Source organism: Equus asinus, chromosome 29 (assembly GCF_041296235.1).
Source record: "Equus asinus isolate D_3611 breed Donkey chromosome 29, EquAss-T2T_v2, whole genome shotgun sequence".
NCBI classification, from domain to species: Eukaryota; Metazoa; Chordata; class Mammalia; order Perissodactyla; family Equidae; genus Equus; species Equus asinus.
In genome coordinates, this window is record NC_091818.1 from 24,464,225 (window position 1) to 24,481,296 (window position 17,072).

Consider the following 17,072-nt stretch of genomic DNA (forward strand, 5'->3'; position numbering starts at 1 on the left):
ATCAGTCAGCAGTAAATAATTCTTGAGCATCCACTGTATGCCAGGCACTGTTCTACATGCTGGAGATATTCATGCTGCGAATGGCCTCTTGCATCCATGAACTCACCGAATTTGAATGCACAGGCAGAGCATCCTACTGGGCATGGGTAACGTGTTCAGGAACTTAATTTAGGGTTCTGTTGTGATTCTGCATGTGGAACCCTTCTAAATTCATTCCATAGTTTTTGCTGCTATCATTTCCATGTCGTGACGTACTGCTTTTCATTAATGTTAAGTAGGCATTTAGGAGGCTGAAAGTAGGATTAGGTTTGTTGTCGACTAGTGTTGTCCACGCTGTGTAGATCACTACATGCTATGGAGAACGTGCAAGGATTTTGTTGTCTTTCCTTTAAGAAAAGTAAAGAAAAATTCTCATCTGTTAGTGATGCATACCGAAGTATGCATATTTATGAATGAATTGGCATGATATCTTGGATTTGCTTTAAAATATTTTAGGAAAAAAGGGTGAGTATAAATGAAACAAGAGTGACATTTTTTTTATAATTATTAAGTGACGTTCATGTGGGTTTATTCTATTTTCTCTACTTTTGTGTATGTTGGACATTTTCCACAATAAGAAGTAAAAAAAAAATAATTAGATGAGTCTAGGTTGAAAGAAAGTTTATCATGATTAGGTTAGAACATGGTCTGCTTTTTAGTATTTAAGGGATTTTCTTATTTCATTTTATTCCATTTGATATTATGTGAAGATCAGATTGAGTGGAGAGTATGTGTTTGCTTATGATAGATATAATGTGATCGAGTCCTAGCAGGTGACATTCTACTGACAACATCCAGAGATCATTGGGATTTTGGATGTGAATCTCATGATAATTATTGGAGCTGCAGATTGGAGACTTGGGAGGTATAATTTTAAAGTACTAGTCGTCACTCTTGAAGTGAGAGCATCTTAAGTGGAAATTTGGGGAACACCTAGATTTAGTAAGCTGGTGCTTTTTTTTTACTTAGTGCTTCTGCTATTACCAAAGGAAAAAAAATACCCAAGGATCTGCCATATCAGTCTTCTTAAATTGGATTCCCCTTCATTTCTTATCATATAGGGTGTATTTGTCATATGATACATAGATTTTTGATGTTAGATAATGTGTCTCTGTTAGGCTTTTAAGATACTTTTGTTTGCCATTAGCAAACCGCACCCCCAAAATAAAAATTAGAAGGCTGTTATCAACAATTTTATAGTTATGAAATATTTCAGGCAAACAGAAAATATAGGAAAAAATGTCACTTCCAAATGCTTGCCACCTATTTTTGTCATCTTAACGTTTCAGTATCCTCCCCTCTCTTCCACATCTCTGTCTCTCTCTTCAAGACATAAAAGTGAGTATTCTAACTATGGTTAAGGCCCTTTGACACCACTCTTTCCCTGTTCTCTTCCCCCAGAGGTAACCATGAGCCGGAACTTGTTGTTTATTCTCTTTCCGTTTGTTTTTTGCCTTAATGGATCCATAATTCCTAACTTCTGCTCAACAAATTCTTCTTCCTGCCCAGTTTTTCTTCTGTGACCATCTATTATCCATCAAAGAGAAGTAAAGATCATTTTTCTTCATTCAGACTTAACTTTGATGTCTATTTCAACCTACATGGTGGTTTCAATTATTTTTGGTCTGCAAAATAGATATTAATTTCAATAAGCTATTTAATTGATTTTCTTTAAATAGTGAACGCCTGGGGCTTTCATACTCCCTTATGTGATGTACCCCTGAGCTTTCCACCTTTGTGGAGAGTCCTCTTCTCCCAAGCCTTTTATAACTTTCATACTGAAGCATAATTTAATTGCAAAAGGCTTCTCTTGTGTAGAGGTAGAGTTGGGTTTTTTCTTACAATAAAGAAATCAATAAAAAGAATACTTTTTTTTAAAAAAAAAAAGTCTTTATTAAAGCAGAGAGGATTTGGTTCCATTCAAAAAATTGTCCAGTCGGGTCTTTGAGAGCTTAGAGAAGGGGTAAAAAGCTTAATCTCAGTGATAGCCATTATTTTCTATTGCTTTGCTTTTGGTTAAAATACGGGCTGCTATTTCTTCGTGTGAAGCATATGTTTCTCAGTGTGTCTCCAGAACTATAGGGTTCCCTGACCTGGGCTTATGTATTTTTATGTGGCTCTTTCATTACAGGGTTCTTTTTGTAAGTGGCACAGTTCAATTTTTGTTCCTTCTTGAAATAATCTATTTGCTTTAGTCTCTTTGCTTTGTATACTTAATATTTTAAATTTTGAAATAATTTAAACGTTGCAAGTGACTTTGACTTTCACATTCTCCAAAGAAGAGGTCATTAGAGGTTTAGATCGTCTTAACTGACAGAGCCCAGGGTCTAGACAGCAGTCTCTTTGAAGACAGGTGTGTAGTTTGGGTCAGAGTTACTGGAAAAATTTTAAGTACGGTCTCTCTCACTTTTCTCCTTGTTTTCTTTAGTCATCCTTTTTCCTTGGTCTGTATTCCCCGACTTCCCCATTATGTGACAGTTAAGTTTGTATAGATACTCTTTCAACCAGTATTTATCAGACACTCAGTGTCACAAGCACTGTGGCGTCCGTCATCCCTGATCTGTGTGTAAACCTTCTGGAGGTTTATCATCAGACTAGCATAGTAATACGTAGCGTTTATTAAATACCGACTTGTATTAGACATTACATAAGCATTTTAATAGATTATCTCTTTTAATCCTCACAACAACCTTGCCAGATAGGAATAATTATCATTCTCCTCATTTTTCAGATGAATAAACTGGGGCATAAATAAATCATTTGTCTAAAATCACTTGGAGAAAGGATTGCTGGATAAAATATGGGATGCCCGATTAAATTTGAATTTCTGATAAGACAACTAATAATTTTTAGTATAAGAATGTACCAAATATTGCAAAATCTGCTAACTGTACTTGGAAAATAAATGGTAGAGCTGGAATTTTAATCCACGTACTCTGGGCCTAGGGCCCAAACTCTTAACTACGACCTTATGCTGGATATGGAGAATAAAAATCACATCCACCTGGATGTACATTCAGTATTTGGATGGCAGCTACTACCTATATATTATTATTTTTTTCCTCACATTTTTTTTCCCCAACTGATTACATTTACTGGTTATATTAATTTAGAAGTATGTACATTCCTATTTAAAGTGTAATATTCAAATTCAAGTAAATTCATATATACTTTTTACATCTTCTTGTTCAAGTCTTTACTAATTGTGGAGTAAATAACATAAAATGGGACTTTTTCTGTACCTGGTCGTTTTAGCCATTCTCATCTGTGTAAGATCATTGTCTTTCTACTTCCTTTTCTCAAATACAGAAAGATTTAATTACATGTGTGTGCTAAAAAAACACGTTTTCCTTTTCTTTTGGTAAGGTCAAGAAATGACGCTTAAATAAAGTATTTAACAGTTCTTTGAAATGTGTCCTAAGTGTTCTCGAAAAATTGAGAAATTGTAAAATACAGATGTAGACTTGAAAGAGGCTTTTGCTAAGAGTTACCAGGGCAGCCATCTGGCTTTGCCAGACGCTCATGCTGGCAAGTAAGGAATAATTTTTCCTGGTGAGTTACAATTCAGGATTGGACTTCTAGTGTTGCATATCTAGACATTGACTTAAAAAAACTAAAGGCACAAGAGATTGAATAACATGTCTTAAATTTGATACTTTTGATTTCCAGTTCCAGCAGAATGGCAGGCAGCAGATAGTAAAAAGAAGACATTCTTGGCATTAATGAGCCAAGTGTTCAGCTCAAGGTTTAGAGACAAGGAAGACGGAAAGTGAAGAGCAGTCTGTTTTTTAGTGAAACCTGCCTGTAATTGAGGGATATCGATGGGAAATTTTCTGTTGTCCAGAAGGAATTGGATGATAGCTAGGGTAATAATAGCAAGTCAGAATTTTGGAAGAAGTGCAGATAGAAAAGCCCAGAAACAACAAGAATCAAAAGTACAGCTTAGGCATATAGGCTAGTGCCTTGACCTCTACTTCAGTCTATTCCATCATCATCTGTTCTCACACTGTATTGAAAGATTTGTCAATGGCAACGTGTCTCTGATTCTACCAAGGCGGTCATTGCAAAACTAGTATTTCATTTTTGGAAATTAAAACCAAACTGTTTTGGACTACATCTATTCTGTATAACTCAAACTTTCTATCAGAATTTTCAGGAGTCACTATATGGCTACTCAACCAACTTATTTTGTAGAATTCATTAATGGTCATTTGCATTTTGTGTTTTTAAATATAAGTATGGTATAATCACCTTTGGGACAAAGTGGACTAGAAGACATTAATAAGAAAAATGTGTCTTCTCTTTTATTATGTAAGTCTTTCTATGAAAGCAATGACTTGATACAACAAAACATATTAAACTCTAAACCCTCAAATCTCTAGCCAAGAAAAAATAGTTGGCTTTCCTTTAAGGTCAACTGTTGTAATGTTGAGTTGGCCCCAAAGGGACCTAGTTTGGTTACCACCTTGGTTGGAATTAAGTATTTGGATCCTTTCAAATTGATTGTAAGTATACTATCCACTTGTATTCAGTAAAGCTAGACAAATGAGTAAGCTGTTCCGTTCCTTTTGAAGCAGCATGGAACATCATGTTTGGATTCAGACTTGGGTTCAAATCCTTACTCTGCAAGTTATTTAGTCTCTGTTTCCTCTTCAGTACAATGGCATCTTGAAGGCTTGTTGTGAGAATTAAACTACATAATAAATTTATTGACTTACTGAATAATTATTTATTGAATGCCTGCTCTGTGCCAGGCATTGTTCCAGGTGGTCTGGATATCAGTGAACATGACAGAATTCCTGCTCTTCATTTTAGTGGGAGAGACACAAAACCAACATGTAAGCCAATAAAAACATAATTTTAAGTAGTGAGTGATAACTTCTATGAAGAAAAGTAAAGCCTGGCGTATATAGAAAATTTCCCCTAGCTTTTTATTATAATTTTCAAAGTACCATAGACACCTGTATGTCATCCATCATGCTTCAGCAATTAACATGCTGTTATATTTTCTTTATCCATCTATCTATATGCGTGTCTGAGTGTGTGAGTGTCTTGGTTTATTTTTTCCTCTGAACCATTTGAAAACTAAGTTGCATATATCATTATAATTAGTCCCTAAGTACTTCATTAAACATCTCTTAAGAATGAGGACATTCTTGGGGCTGGCCCCATGGCTGAGTGGTTAAGTTCGCGCACTCCGCTTTGGTGGCCCAGAGTTTCACCAGTTTGGATCCTGGGCATGGGCCTGGCACTGCTCATCAAGCCGTGCTGAGGCGGCATCCCACATAGCACAACCAGAAGGACCTACAACTAGAATATACAACTGTGTCCGGGGAGCTTTGGGGAGAAGAAGGAAAAAAAAAAAAATGTTAGCTCAGGTGCCAGTCTTTAAAAAAAAAAGAAAGAATTAGGACATTCTTTTATATAGTAGAGATTTAACTAACGTTAGTTCTTTTTCCTCCTAAACCTCATGGAGAGAGCAGTCATGGCTATCTGTCATAACTAATCAGAAGTGGCTAAAGGATTGATAATATTTTCATGTCATCTGAACATAGAGAAAAGGCTGTATAAAGTGTCTTTGGGAAGATATTCTGATATATATTTACTATAGATTTATAGTATTTCAAATTGGATGATAGATATTTTGCAAGTGTATTTTTATGACCTTTCAGATTTTTAATTCTTGAAATCATAAAAATATGACACTAGTCTTCATTTAAGAAATATGCAAAGAAGAGTGAAAATATGCGTTGACTGAGGAGTTTGTTCACTTGCACACTGTGCTGAGTGATTTTACATTATCTCATTTAGTCTTCATAGGAACCTTTCAAGAATGTAAAAATATAGAACAATTATAGAAGAAAATGTAATAATTTCTTTAAGTAAAAGAGTTTACTTAATTGCAACTGGACTATCGAGTGGCAAAGCAAGGACTTGAATCCAAGTCTAATGGCTTGTGAAACACGAGCAATTTCCGCTGAACCCTGTTGCTTTCTCAGTAGTTGAGTTAGCCACTCACTGCTTTAGAGGACTTCTCTCAGAGTAAATAGCTAGATTTGTAAGGGGAGGTGCTGATAGCTATTCCTTTACTAGGAAACGTCTTTTGAGCCACCTTTGTGATACACGATGGTAAAAATTCAGTTTAGTGTGGCAATATAAATAGGAGTTCTTTCTATGTGACACTCAGTCACTTTCTGCCCAGCATTGCTGTTTAACCGGTATTGTTATATTACTCCATGCGTGCATGGGCCTTATTTTCTGTTATAGACTTCTTTAAGGGTCAGGACCTTGTCTTCTACTTCAGTGGTTCTCAAAGTTGAGTTGCATCACAATTGCCTCATTTCCGATTCAGAAGATCTGGGGTGGGTCTACAAATTTGCATTTCTAACACATTCCCTGCTGACACTAATGCTGCTGGTCAGGGGACCACACTTTGAGAACCCATCTGGGGGCTGGCCCGTTGGCGCAGCGGTTAAGTTCGCACGTTCCACTTCTCGGCGGCCCGGGGTTTGCAGGTTTGGATCCCGGGTGCGGACATGGCATCACTTGGCGCGCCATGCTGTGGTAGGCGTCCCACAGAGAAAGTAGAGGAAGATGGGCACGGATGTTAGCTCAGGGCCAGGCTTCCTCAGCAAAAATGAGGAGGACTGGCAGTAGTTAGCTCAGGGCTAATCTTCCTCAAAAAAAAAAAAAAAAAAGAGAGAGAACCTGTCTGCCTTTTTGTCCCCTGATAGTATGTATCATGGTGCTTATCACTTCGCTTGTGTGTCCTCTCCTCTGCACATCTTTCCTTGACTTCTATTTTGCTGAAACGTAGTTGTTTTCAAATGTTAGTGTGTGTAAGGATTGCCTGAGAAACTTGTTGACAAAGCAGATTTCTGATTGGACCCCAAAGCATTGGTATTGTAGCAAGCACCTTAGTTGTTAATGCAGATGATCCATGGACAGCAGTCTGTGAAATATTTGACTTACAGGGTCGACCACGTGCTCCTCATTGCCATGGCCGGATATTGTATTTGTCTCTGATTGTTTTTATACTATAGGGCCATTCTTTGTGTGTCTCTTTCTTACCAGAATCCCTGAAGGGAAGGGACTGTGTCTTATTCATCGTTAAAGCTTAGCACAGTGCAGTGTTAAAAAGCAATAGAGTGAGCACCGCCTGTGTAATCTAGCTGTGTGACCTTGGAGAATTTATTTAATGTCTCTGAGCCTCAGTTTCCTCTTTTATGCAATGATGGTAGTAATACTTACTTGCTATGGAACGTAACTCTCAGTTATATATAGTACTTACTGTAGTAATTTTTGTACAGAATGTACCCAGTAAAAAGAAACTGTTGCCACTGTTGTGGTTGTTGTTGTGTTATGGAAGAAGCAAAATAAATGTCTGATTTAATGAAAATCCCTAAATTAGGATTTTAGCATCCAAATGCAGGATGTGTATTTAACACTTCGTAAAGGTCTTTGCTTAATTGTCTCAATTAAATATCATTTTCTATGTTGGTATTTTAATAAAATTTTGTGACGTAAACTGTGCCTTGGGCTTTGTCTCTCCCACAGGAAAACAAAGAAACCGCTTGGAACCAATGGACACCATCTTTGTTAAACAAGTTAAAGAAGGAGGGCCTGCGTTCGAAGCCGGCTTATGCACAGGTGGGGCTGGTCTTCTTCACCATCTTCTGGTTCTGTCTTAGTCCATTTCTTCCTTCTTCCATATGTCATGTCCCTCCAAATGTGTCTTCCTTTTTCTTCACGTCTGTTATTAGTATTTTGAGACCTAATTGATTGTATGTTTCTCGATACCCAAATGGGTGGATTTGAACAGAAATAATATATAAATTATAAATCTTGGGCTAAACTTTTAGTCACCACTCAGATAATGGACTCTTGGAGGCCCTTGTAAATAACCTATTTTGCATACAGCTAATTTTGATAGAGGGTTACAAAGTAGCAAAATGGTGATGATATTTATTGCCATAATTGAAATAATCTTGGATCTCCAAGTTCTGGAAACGCCTGATCTGCCAGAGGTGAATTGATGTATTTGCACTCCAGAGTGGCTTAAATGTTCAGTGCCATACAAGCCCAGCTTCATCTGCAGGTGTCAGTGGAGGTGGTCTGATGGCTCTTTGCCCTCAAACATTTTGTGATTTGTGATTTTAATAAAAACTAGAGATTTTGGTTAGATTAATGCACACTAAAACCGTTACTCTTTTCTCATATTTTTAAACATGAAGTAATTTTAAGTTGGAATTAGTGAAAAGCTATTTTTTATTGCCTTTTGAATAAAATGTTGTCTTTTGATCTACAAATATAAGTAGTGAGTATCATTGCTAAGATTTCTTAGGATGCACTATTAATTTATTGTACCTTAATTAATTATCTTTTTCATCATTCTTAAAATAAGCCTAATTTCAATATCATAAATATGTATATTGATGTACATATGGGATCCATTACCTGGAGTGTATCATCTGTCATGTTCTAAGCCTCATACAATTGGGAAGATGAAGTGGAGATGCTGTGATAAGCACACAAAAAGGATGTTTTTTTCTATTTTCCTTTTTTCCCCTGTCATTTCTCTCCTCTTCTTTTCCTTTCTGCTCCTCTGAGTTTTTCTGTGTAATCTACATGTCCTTTTCCCCATTAAAAGGAAGAACAAGTTAATATATAGAAAGTCAAAGTGATATGCATACCCATATTTAAGTTCTGTAATATAGCAGTAATCAATAAACTAAATAGATTGGGAGAACACTACAAGGAGATCAGTTGGACTAAAACTAGAGCGCCCCGAGGTAATAAAGACAATGAATTGTTTAAGCCTGTTGAATAGTGTTTCTCCAACAGAAATGACAGGGTAAACAGGAATAATTAGTTGTTCTACAACTCAGAAAACAGTAGATGGGGCACAAATGGTATAGCTGTGTTCGCTTGGTGGCTACATCGTTTGAGGCTTCTAAATTCATCAATGACTAAGACTCATTTAAAACATGGCTATATTTCATAAGATGCTGGATATACTAAAATTCAGATTCATTTTCATAAAAGATACTTTCAAAAACAATGAGCAAAGATATATCAAAAATAAGAACATTACTCAAGAAATATTTGAAAAAGTATTCAGAAGTGACTTTCTTTAGGAATTCCTCATGTGGTTTTTTATTCTTCTTTGAAGGTGACCGAATTATAAAAGTCAATGGAGAAAGTGTTATTGGAAAGACCTATTCCCAAGTAATTGCTTTGATTCAGAACAGGTAAGATTCTTAAAACATGATTAATTTTGGCCGCAGATGGGTTTTATAAATCAATGAGGCAGGTAGATTTAATACAGTATTGTATTCCTGTAGGGAATTAGTGTGATGTGAAGATAGAGAATTTTCTCTTAAAGTGATAATACATTTGAGTTGCCAAGAAGGAACTACCTAAGAATAGCTTAGTTGGTGCCTTTGCTTTGGCAGATTTATCAGATTTGTGATTAAAATTCTTTAGAGTCTAAGAGGCACATATTTGAGATTTACTGCAAGTTTCAATTGAAGTGACAAGCAAATGTATACTTTGTTTCTAATAAGTATATAAATGAATGCATATATAATTTTAAAGACTCTTATTGAGATAATTTATCTGTAAATAGCTTATTGAGTAAGATTCTCAGCTCAGATGTCTTCATTGGTTTTAACCAAGACAGCAAGGAATTTTCTTTTAATCCATATGGCTACCTATACTCTGCAGAATGATAGAATTTTGAGTTCTAAGGTAAATAAATATGTATAGAGTGACTATCTATAGGACCTTAAAGTTAATTTAGTCCCGCTGTATTTCTATCACACCCCTAGAAGATTTTTTAACATTACAAATAAAGAAATCAAAAGCCAAAGAGGTTGCCATACTGAATTTTGTCAAGAGTAGGCCATGACTCTGGAGTCCGATTTCCAGATCATCACTATTGTAAGAGGTTCTTCCCAGATTCAAATATAGTGACTTTTGATTCTCTGTTGCCTATGTTACTCATATCTACTTGTCTAGAATTGAATCGTTCTTTATTTTCTGAAGATTTTTATCAAGCTCCTCTAACTGTGTCTAAAGCAGTTCGTGCTGTAATCTAAACGATTTACACTAATGCTTTAATCCATTGTCATTTTTGCAATTAAATGATGTGATCATGATTTATTGATCTCACCATATTCTCAATACTGTTTTCATATTTAATGGCATTCTTTGAGAAAGCAAATCTGAGAAACCTTGCCTCTAATGTTGGATTCTGGGTGTTCCTGACAGTGACACCTATTTGGTCTTAAAGGACTGATGAGACTGATGGGGACTGGTGAAGAATTTAAAAACTCTCCAGAGGCAGCGGGGAGATCCACCCCCAATTTTTTTCCTTAAAATAATTTAGACCATCCTAAATACACCAATATGTTTTGTCAGCCTGTAATTTCAGGATCTCAAGTGTATTTGCTAACATTTCTTCTTTAAAAGTATTATTTTTCCACGTAACCATAACTTAATCTTTGTTTTCCTCAAAATCTACATTAATTTTTTTGTTGCTGGTGCAGTTCATCTTTCAGAGTCATAACGCTTTGGAGTGACAGTCTTAATTTTTCAACCAATAAAGCAATTTGAAAAATAGAGAAATCGTGTTTTTTCATTATCCTATTTTCTTTTAAAAAATTGTGTTCCTTTTGTCTTCAGTTGGTAGCAAATGAATAATAATACAGCACAAAGCCATTGAGATTCTGCACTGTATTAATGTAAAAATGTATCCTTGCAGAATAATTTATCTAAACATCAGTAGGTATTTTGTACCAACTCTGCGTGTTGAAATACAAGTGCCTACATATTTTACTAGTTAAATTTATTTGAACCTGTGGTTCTTATTGGTTTACTATTCTCAGCATTTATGAACCTAAAAATAGGGTTCCAATCTGTCAAAGAAAGGCACCAGTAAATTATTCGATTTTGTTTCCTTTTTTTGTTGTTTGTTTGTTTTTTAATCTCTTGATTGTGTTGGGGGGAAATCTTTCTGATGTTGTCAGATTAGATATTGAAGCACTGGGTGGGGAGAGCACCACCATTCCAGCCTGATCCAAATGTAATTACAGATCACAGGACTCAGTGTAATCTACCCCTTTGAACTTTTTAAACCTAGAGAAACTTCTCTATTATTTTTAACAGGAAATTTACACTACCAAAATAAAATGAGACTTTGAGCTGTTTCTATAAAGGCTCTAAAATTAAATCATAGAGAAGAAAGTAAATAGTTGAGATGCTATATACTTTTTAAAATAAGGAGACATTTTGATAGTTTTGATACCTCTGAGGCCAACAGGGAATATTTCAAAATTTGGATGTTTAATATTGCTTAAAATATTAAATTGAGGATTCTTTGGTTATTTTTATGTTAACGTATTTTTAACTTGATAAATAGAATATGTGGTCAAAATTTGTAATTTGTCCTGTGAGCTGAAGTAATTATATAAGTAATTATCTACTGACGGGTTTTGTTGCAGGACAAATATACTTTATAATATACTTTATATTTCTAAATTAGAAACACATTATAAAGAAGACTTGACTGATTATGAAAAGCTGAAACATATGGCAGGGTGCCCTCTGTCATGTATAATTAGCTTATTATATATAAAAGTGACTTCATTTTAATGGTTTGGATTTGAAAAGTAAAGATTTAAAAAATTAAAAATTAAACTCTTAAGCAACTTAAAAAATACTTCTGAGTTAACTATTTTTCCTTTATGCCTTTTCTATACACTTCCACTTCTCCTAAAATAGTGTATATATATTCAATTTCAGTGATACAACATTGGAACTTAGTGTTATGCCAAAAGATGAAGACATTCTCCAAGTGGTAAGTTTTATTTGTTCAAATATGAATTGCTTTATAGTCACGGATGTTAATAAAAATCCTTTAAAGATGGAGGTGAATTGAATTTAAAAAAAGAATCTAGGAAAAAAACCCCCAAACTCTGTGTTTCATTTAGCAGAGTCTGGAATTCTCTACATTTTATCCCCCTCAAAAAAATCATTGTTAACTTTTTGCGATTAAGTGACATGAGAATGTTTTATTGATTCCACAGTGAACTCTTATTGTTGTTGTTTAGAATGAGATTTCTAAAGGGTTTGCCCCAGAGTTGCATTCTAGGTAGTCCTTGACCAAAAGCCAAAACTCAGGGTACAAGTACATATCCCCAGGAATTAAAATATCTTTTTTTTTTTTAAATGTAAGGACAGGAATTTTATAAAAGCCGTTCCTTAATTTTCCAATAACTATTAGTGTTTGTAAATTTACTTACCAAGTAATTTGGTTGTGTCAATTCATTCCATTGGAAGTAATGTTCATAATGACTGGAGTCTACAACTTAAGGGAGAAATATGTGAGGGCCTTAGAGAGCAAATGAAACTATATTGTTGAAAACTTTAGCATTTATAAAGTCTAAAATATTTTTCCTATTTTTAGAAAGAAAATAAATTGGATAGAATAATACTTAAGTCCTTTATTAATCCTAAATATTGCTGAAAGTAAAGAGATGATAAAATATATAAATTTCGTTCAAGAAAATAAAACTTTCCCACAGTTGACATTGCAGTTAAGTAGAATAAGACAGCATGAGCAAAACCTTTTAAGTAACATTCTGCAAACTAACACATCTAGGAAATGGCCACTGAAGTTTGTGTTTTTTTAAATTTCCTTTAGTATTCTGAATAGTTGGGTTTTTTTCTTATTTGAGAAAAATAGGGAACTTATGGAGTCTCTGTGATGGGAATGGAAATGGTAAAGTCATGTTTTTGATTTGTAAGACATCAGTTCGAATCTAGCTCAGCTAAAGTCCGAAATAATCTTCTGTAAACAATTTTTTACAAAAATATCAGTAAAGCTAATCATAATGATTCAATTTATTCACTGACATGTAAAATAGAATTACCTGAAATCTATGGAGGTCAACCTTGTGTTTTCAATGTGTGTTGATTGTATTTAGGAATGGCTTTACGCTGATAGCAGATTACTCTTCTTAAGTGCACAGTTCTGTTGGCGTTGGGGCGTCTTAACAAGGAAGGTGTCACTATCCACAGTAGTTCTCCTTGGCACGTGGAGCTAGTTGTGGAGTGCCTCTCCAGTTGATTCAGCAAGGTAGCAGACATAACCACTGAAGGCAATGCAGGTCACTGGATTAGAGATAAATAGGGGATTCGCCTCTCGTGCTCCACTTACACACTTACTTCTTACTAGGAGATGACACAGAGACAGTAGGGAAGGCTTTTCTTGAATCTTTCTTGCAATCTGATGACTCAAACACAGATGGACTTCCAAATGGAACTGTTTTCTCATCTTCAGAAGCTTCTTTCCGTGCCAAGGTGAAGGCACTGGTTGGACGCTATTTCGAATAGTTCTCATTTCACAGAATGGGCTGGCATTGTACTAAGTTCCTAGGGAAGGAATCAAATCGGATTCATCATGCTAGCCTGCTGTGTGGTTGATGAAGAGCAGCAACAGTGGAAGTAGCAGCAGTGGAAGGAATAATCTTCTAATGATGTGAGCAGTGGAAAATTAGGTTTATCTGCCTTTTTATATTTTGTTTAAGACAAACGCACTTAAATAACAGTAAAATACAAAGTGTTGCAAACACAGGGAAAAATTCGTTCACTAGACTGACATGAGCAAACAGATCTTCAAGATTCATCAGTAGAGGATTCTGTTACATTGTAACAAAATTCATTTTAAAAGCATATTATTTGAATTATTTTAATCATAAGAAATTAAAAGCCCATACCCTTAATGAGAAAAGAAAATCCCGCTTTTAAACCCAGCCTTCATTCACATTTGAATGTGCTATAATTCATTAGGAAATCAAAGGAGTATATATAATTAATGAGTACTATGCGTTTTCCCTAAATGACATTAGGATGTGGCAGCTTCTTTTCCACATAAATGTTTTTAGCTAGAATATCTACAAATACCACTTTTTAAAGCTATTATAAAACACAAAGAGAATCTGGGATTTAAAAAACCATATGTAGAAATGCTTCTCTCTCTCTAACAGATTCTAGAGCTAAAATGTTCTATCATGGGCCTTCACAAGTATTTTTATTCATCTTAAGTCTGTTACCCAAAATATATGCTTGTGAGGAGGTATTGGTCCCTGTGAGGTTGAATATTCATTGTAAAGAAAAGTAAACATGAACATTTTTACAGCCACTGTAAAATTATTTACCCAAGGTAAAGCCTGTCAGAGTGTATATGTGTTTGCCTGGCAACAGCAAGCCTGGGCATCCTTGGGACTTTGGTTCCTGAAGTGATGTGTGGACCAAATTGTTCTAGAGGTCCTCAGCTCACCTTTGAGAGGTGGCATAGACAATTTATTTAGTTTAAAATTTTACTCCTGTAAAGACAGGTATATAACAATAAATTTCATAATTTATAGATGACCGTGATATAATGTTGAAAAACGTGAAGTAAAGTTAAGAACAATTCATGACATTTTTCAACTAGTACTGGTAATACTCCTCCCGTGCTTGGCGGCCTCATTTTTTAAATCAATATATATTTTCTGGATTAACAACATGAATAGTATTACATTCATTTAGTCATTTTGACAGTATTTTATAATGTTTTAGACTGTGCTGTCTTAGGTTTAGATTTTTAAGGTGTCCTTATAAAATATAAAGCATTTCCTCTTTCAGTTTCAAGAAAACAAAATGCTTTTGTTACCCTCTCAAATGTCTGTGTATGAATGAAACAGCCAATCCCATCACGTCATCTACACAGTGATGCTGACTAGATCCTTCATCACGTCATCTACACAGTGATGCTGACTGGTCCTTGAATGGACTCATGATGGGAGACTAGATCCAAGCATTCCTCTCAGTGGCTGCCTCGAGATATTTTGTTAAGCATTTGACTCAGTGGGCTCAAAATTAAATTTAGTTGATCGGTTCTGATCACTGTGGAGATTTTTGGATATGTCTATTGTTTGAGCAGGATATTTTGAGCCTAATTCCTGCTGTTCTGTGTTCAACACAGCAAAGTTAAACAACTTTTCTAGTATAACCCAGGCAGGTCTGAGACTAACACTTCTCCTCTGAACCGCAGTCCTATCCTGCCATTGGGTACCAATGTGGCGTGTAAGTGGCTTACCACAGTCACACTGCTGGTTAGCATCAGGGCTTTATTCCAGCTCACATCTCTGGGCTGCATCCATGCCCTACTTGCCACTCCATGAAAATGTGGTATAAATTGAAAAACGTAATTTAACCCAAGTTTTTTTTTTTTGGATTTGTTAGAATCACATTCAAAATAATCATAATCAGTATAATATTCTATTTAAAATTAGGTCTCCATTTGTCAAGTGTGGATCAAGGTGGTCCTTCCTAGAGTGAGGGAAGCAAGAGTAGGAATTCTCGAAGGTTCTTTCCTACTTTGTTCTTTTTAAAAATCTCTTTTTAAGTAATTAGAAGAATAGTACATGCTTGTTAGCATGTTTCTAATATTTTAGAAAGGTATAAAATAGAAAGTGCTTCCCCATTCACGCCATCCCCTTCTCCCATGCCCTGCCGTGGCATGGTTGGCATTTATTTTACTGAACAGACAGACATGTGGTTACTTTTGCTTTTATCATAGGTAAAGGCATTAAATTAACAGGACAGTCTCAGTAATCTTATTTATTCTCTAGGTTTTTTCTCTTTTTTTGGTTTGTTTTTACTATTTAGTAGCATAAATATCATATGTATGGTAATAGTGATTTTATGTAGCTCTGCTAAAACTGAACTGAAAGAGTATTTTAGGATTATTTAGTTACTGTTAGGCACTGTCCATATAATCGAGATCCAGACTGTTAATATTAAATTTTATTTAATATGCTCTTTGTGCTTCTAATTCCAAATGAAGAATTCTGTGGGTCATCTTTCTTTCCTTGCTTTGTTTGCCCCTAGCCCCCTTTTTAGGAACTTTCTGGATCTATAGGCATAATAAAGCTGCTACTATTCTATTCTCATTAATTTTCAATTTTCAAATACAAGCTTTTAAACTACTAAACTACTGTAATATAAAACTTAAGTACGAGGATAAAGGAAATTTAAGAAAGAATGTGGAGTGGTATATAAAATGGCTGAATGAAAAAATTGGCTAAAATTTTTTGTTATATCCTACTGCGTTCACAAGAGTTAGTCAATTGGGGAAAATTTGTGTTGTCGAATTCCATCAAAACATCTGCATATATTGTGAAGTTTCCATTTGGACTTAAACGTAAAAATCAAAATTATTAAGAGTCGAATATGCAATTCTGAAGACATTTATTTCAAAAATTTCTAGGCCATACCATTTCAGACAAATTTATTAATACAAGATGACTTTGACATCATTATATAAGAATATAAATTGGCATCACTATATATAAATTACTTTGTCTAAATGGTATTTTATGCTCTTTAACTGGTGCCCACTGACAATTCAAAGATCCCCAGTTTGGTGCTTTTTGACCAAGCACTTAAGAGAAAGCCTGCCACGGTTATAGTTTTCACTTCTGTTCCCAGAATATAAAGCCTTTACACTGGGTTCCATGTTGACCTCAAAGAGTTGCATATTATAATCCATTCCAGATGGTCCACCCCAGTGTTTGCCCAAGGCCTGATGAACACCTTCCTCCTGGAAGGAGTCTGAAGCCTTTCTTAGTGGGCAGTTTGTTTCCTAGTGGAACACTGAAGTCATCATGGGAGAAGAGGATTCCTTATAATGCATATTGCCTATTCCTAATTTACTTCCTTCAGCTTAATTCTGGAGCTAATTTGTGTCTGTCCCATGCCTCTCAGAATAGCCATAGAAGTTTATTCCCATAGAGTAATTCCCAGGTATGTCCATGACCTACCTGAAACCCAAACGAGGCTACAGCGGCCTGAGGGCACCACTCATTTCCCCATGGATGTTAACTAAGTGGTATTGGTTCCCAAACTTTATGAGAATGAGGAACTTTTAAACAGACGGATAGATAGATAGATAGATAGGTAGATGATAGATAGATAAACTTTTT

The 17,072-nt window shown here is 35.2% G+C and overlaps 1 protein-coding gene across 10 annotated transcripts in view; it reads left to right on the plus strand.

The window, feature by feature from the left end:
* Nucleotides 1-17,072, plus strand: part of ARHGAP21 (Rho GTPase activating protein 21) — a 133,056-nt gene that overhangs the window by 76,168 nt on the left and 39,816 nt on the right. For all 10 annotated transcript variants that reach the window (XM_044761865.2, XM_044761867.2, XM_044761868.2 and 7 more), the window contains 3 exons: nucleotides 7,597-7,689; nucleotides 9,212-9,290; nucleotides 11,845-11,899. In XM_044761865.2, coding sequence (XP_044617800.2) covers nucleotides 7,597-7,689; nucleotides 9,212-9,290; nucleotides 11,845-11,899 — 227 coding nt within the window. The remainder of the gene's footprint in view (nucleotides 1-7,596; nucleotides 7,690-9,211; nucleotides 9,291-11,844; nucleotides 11,900-17,072) is intronic.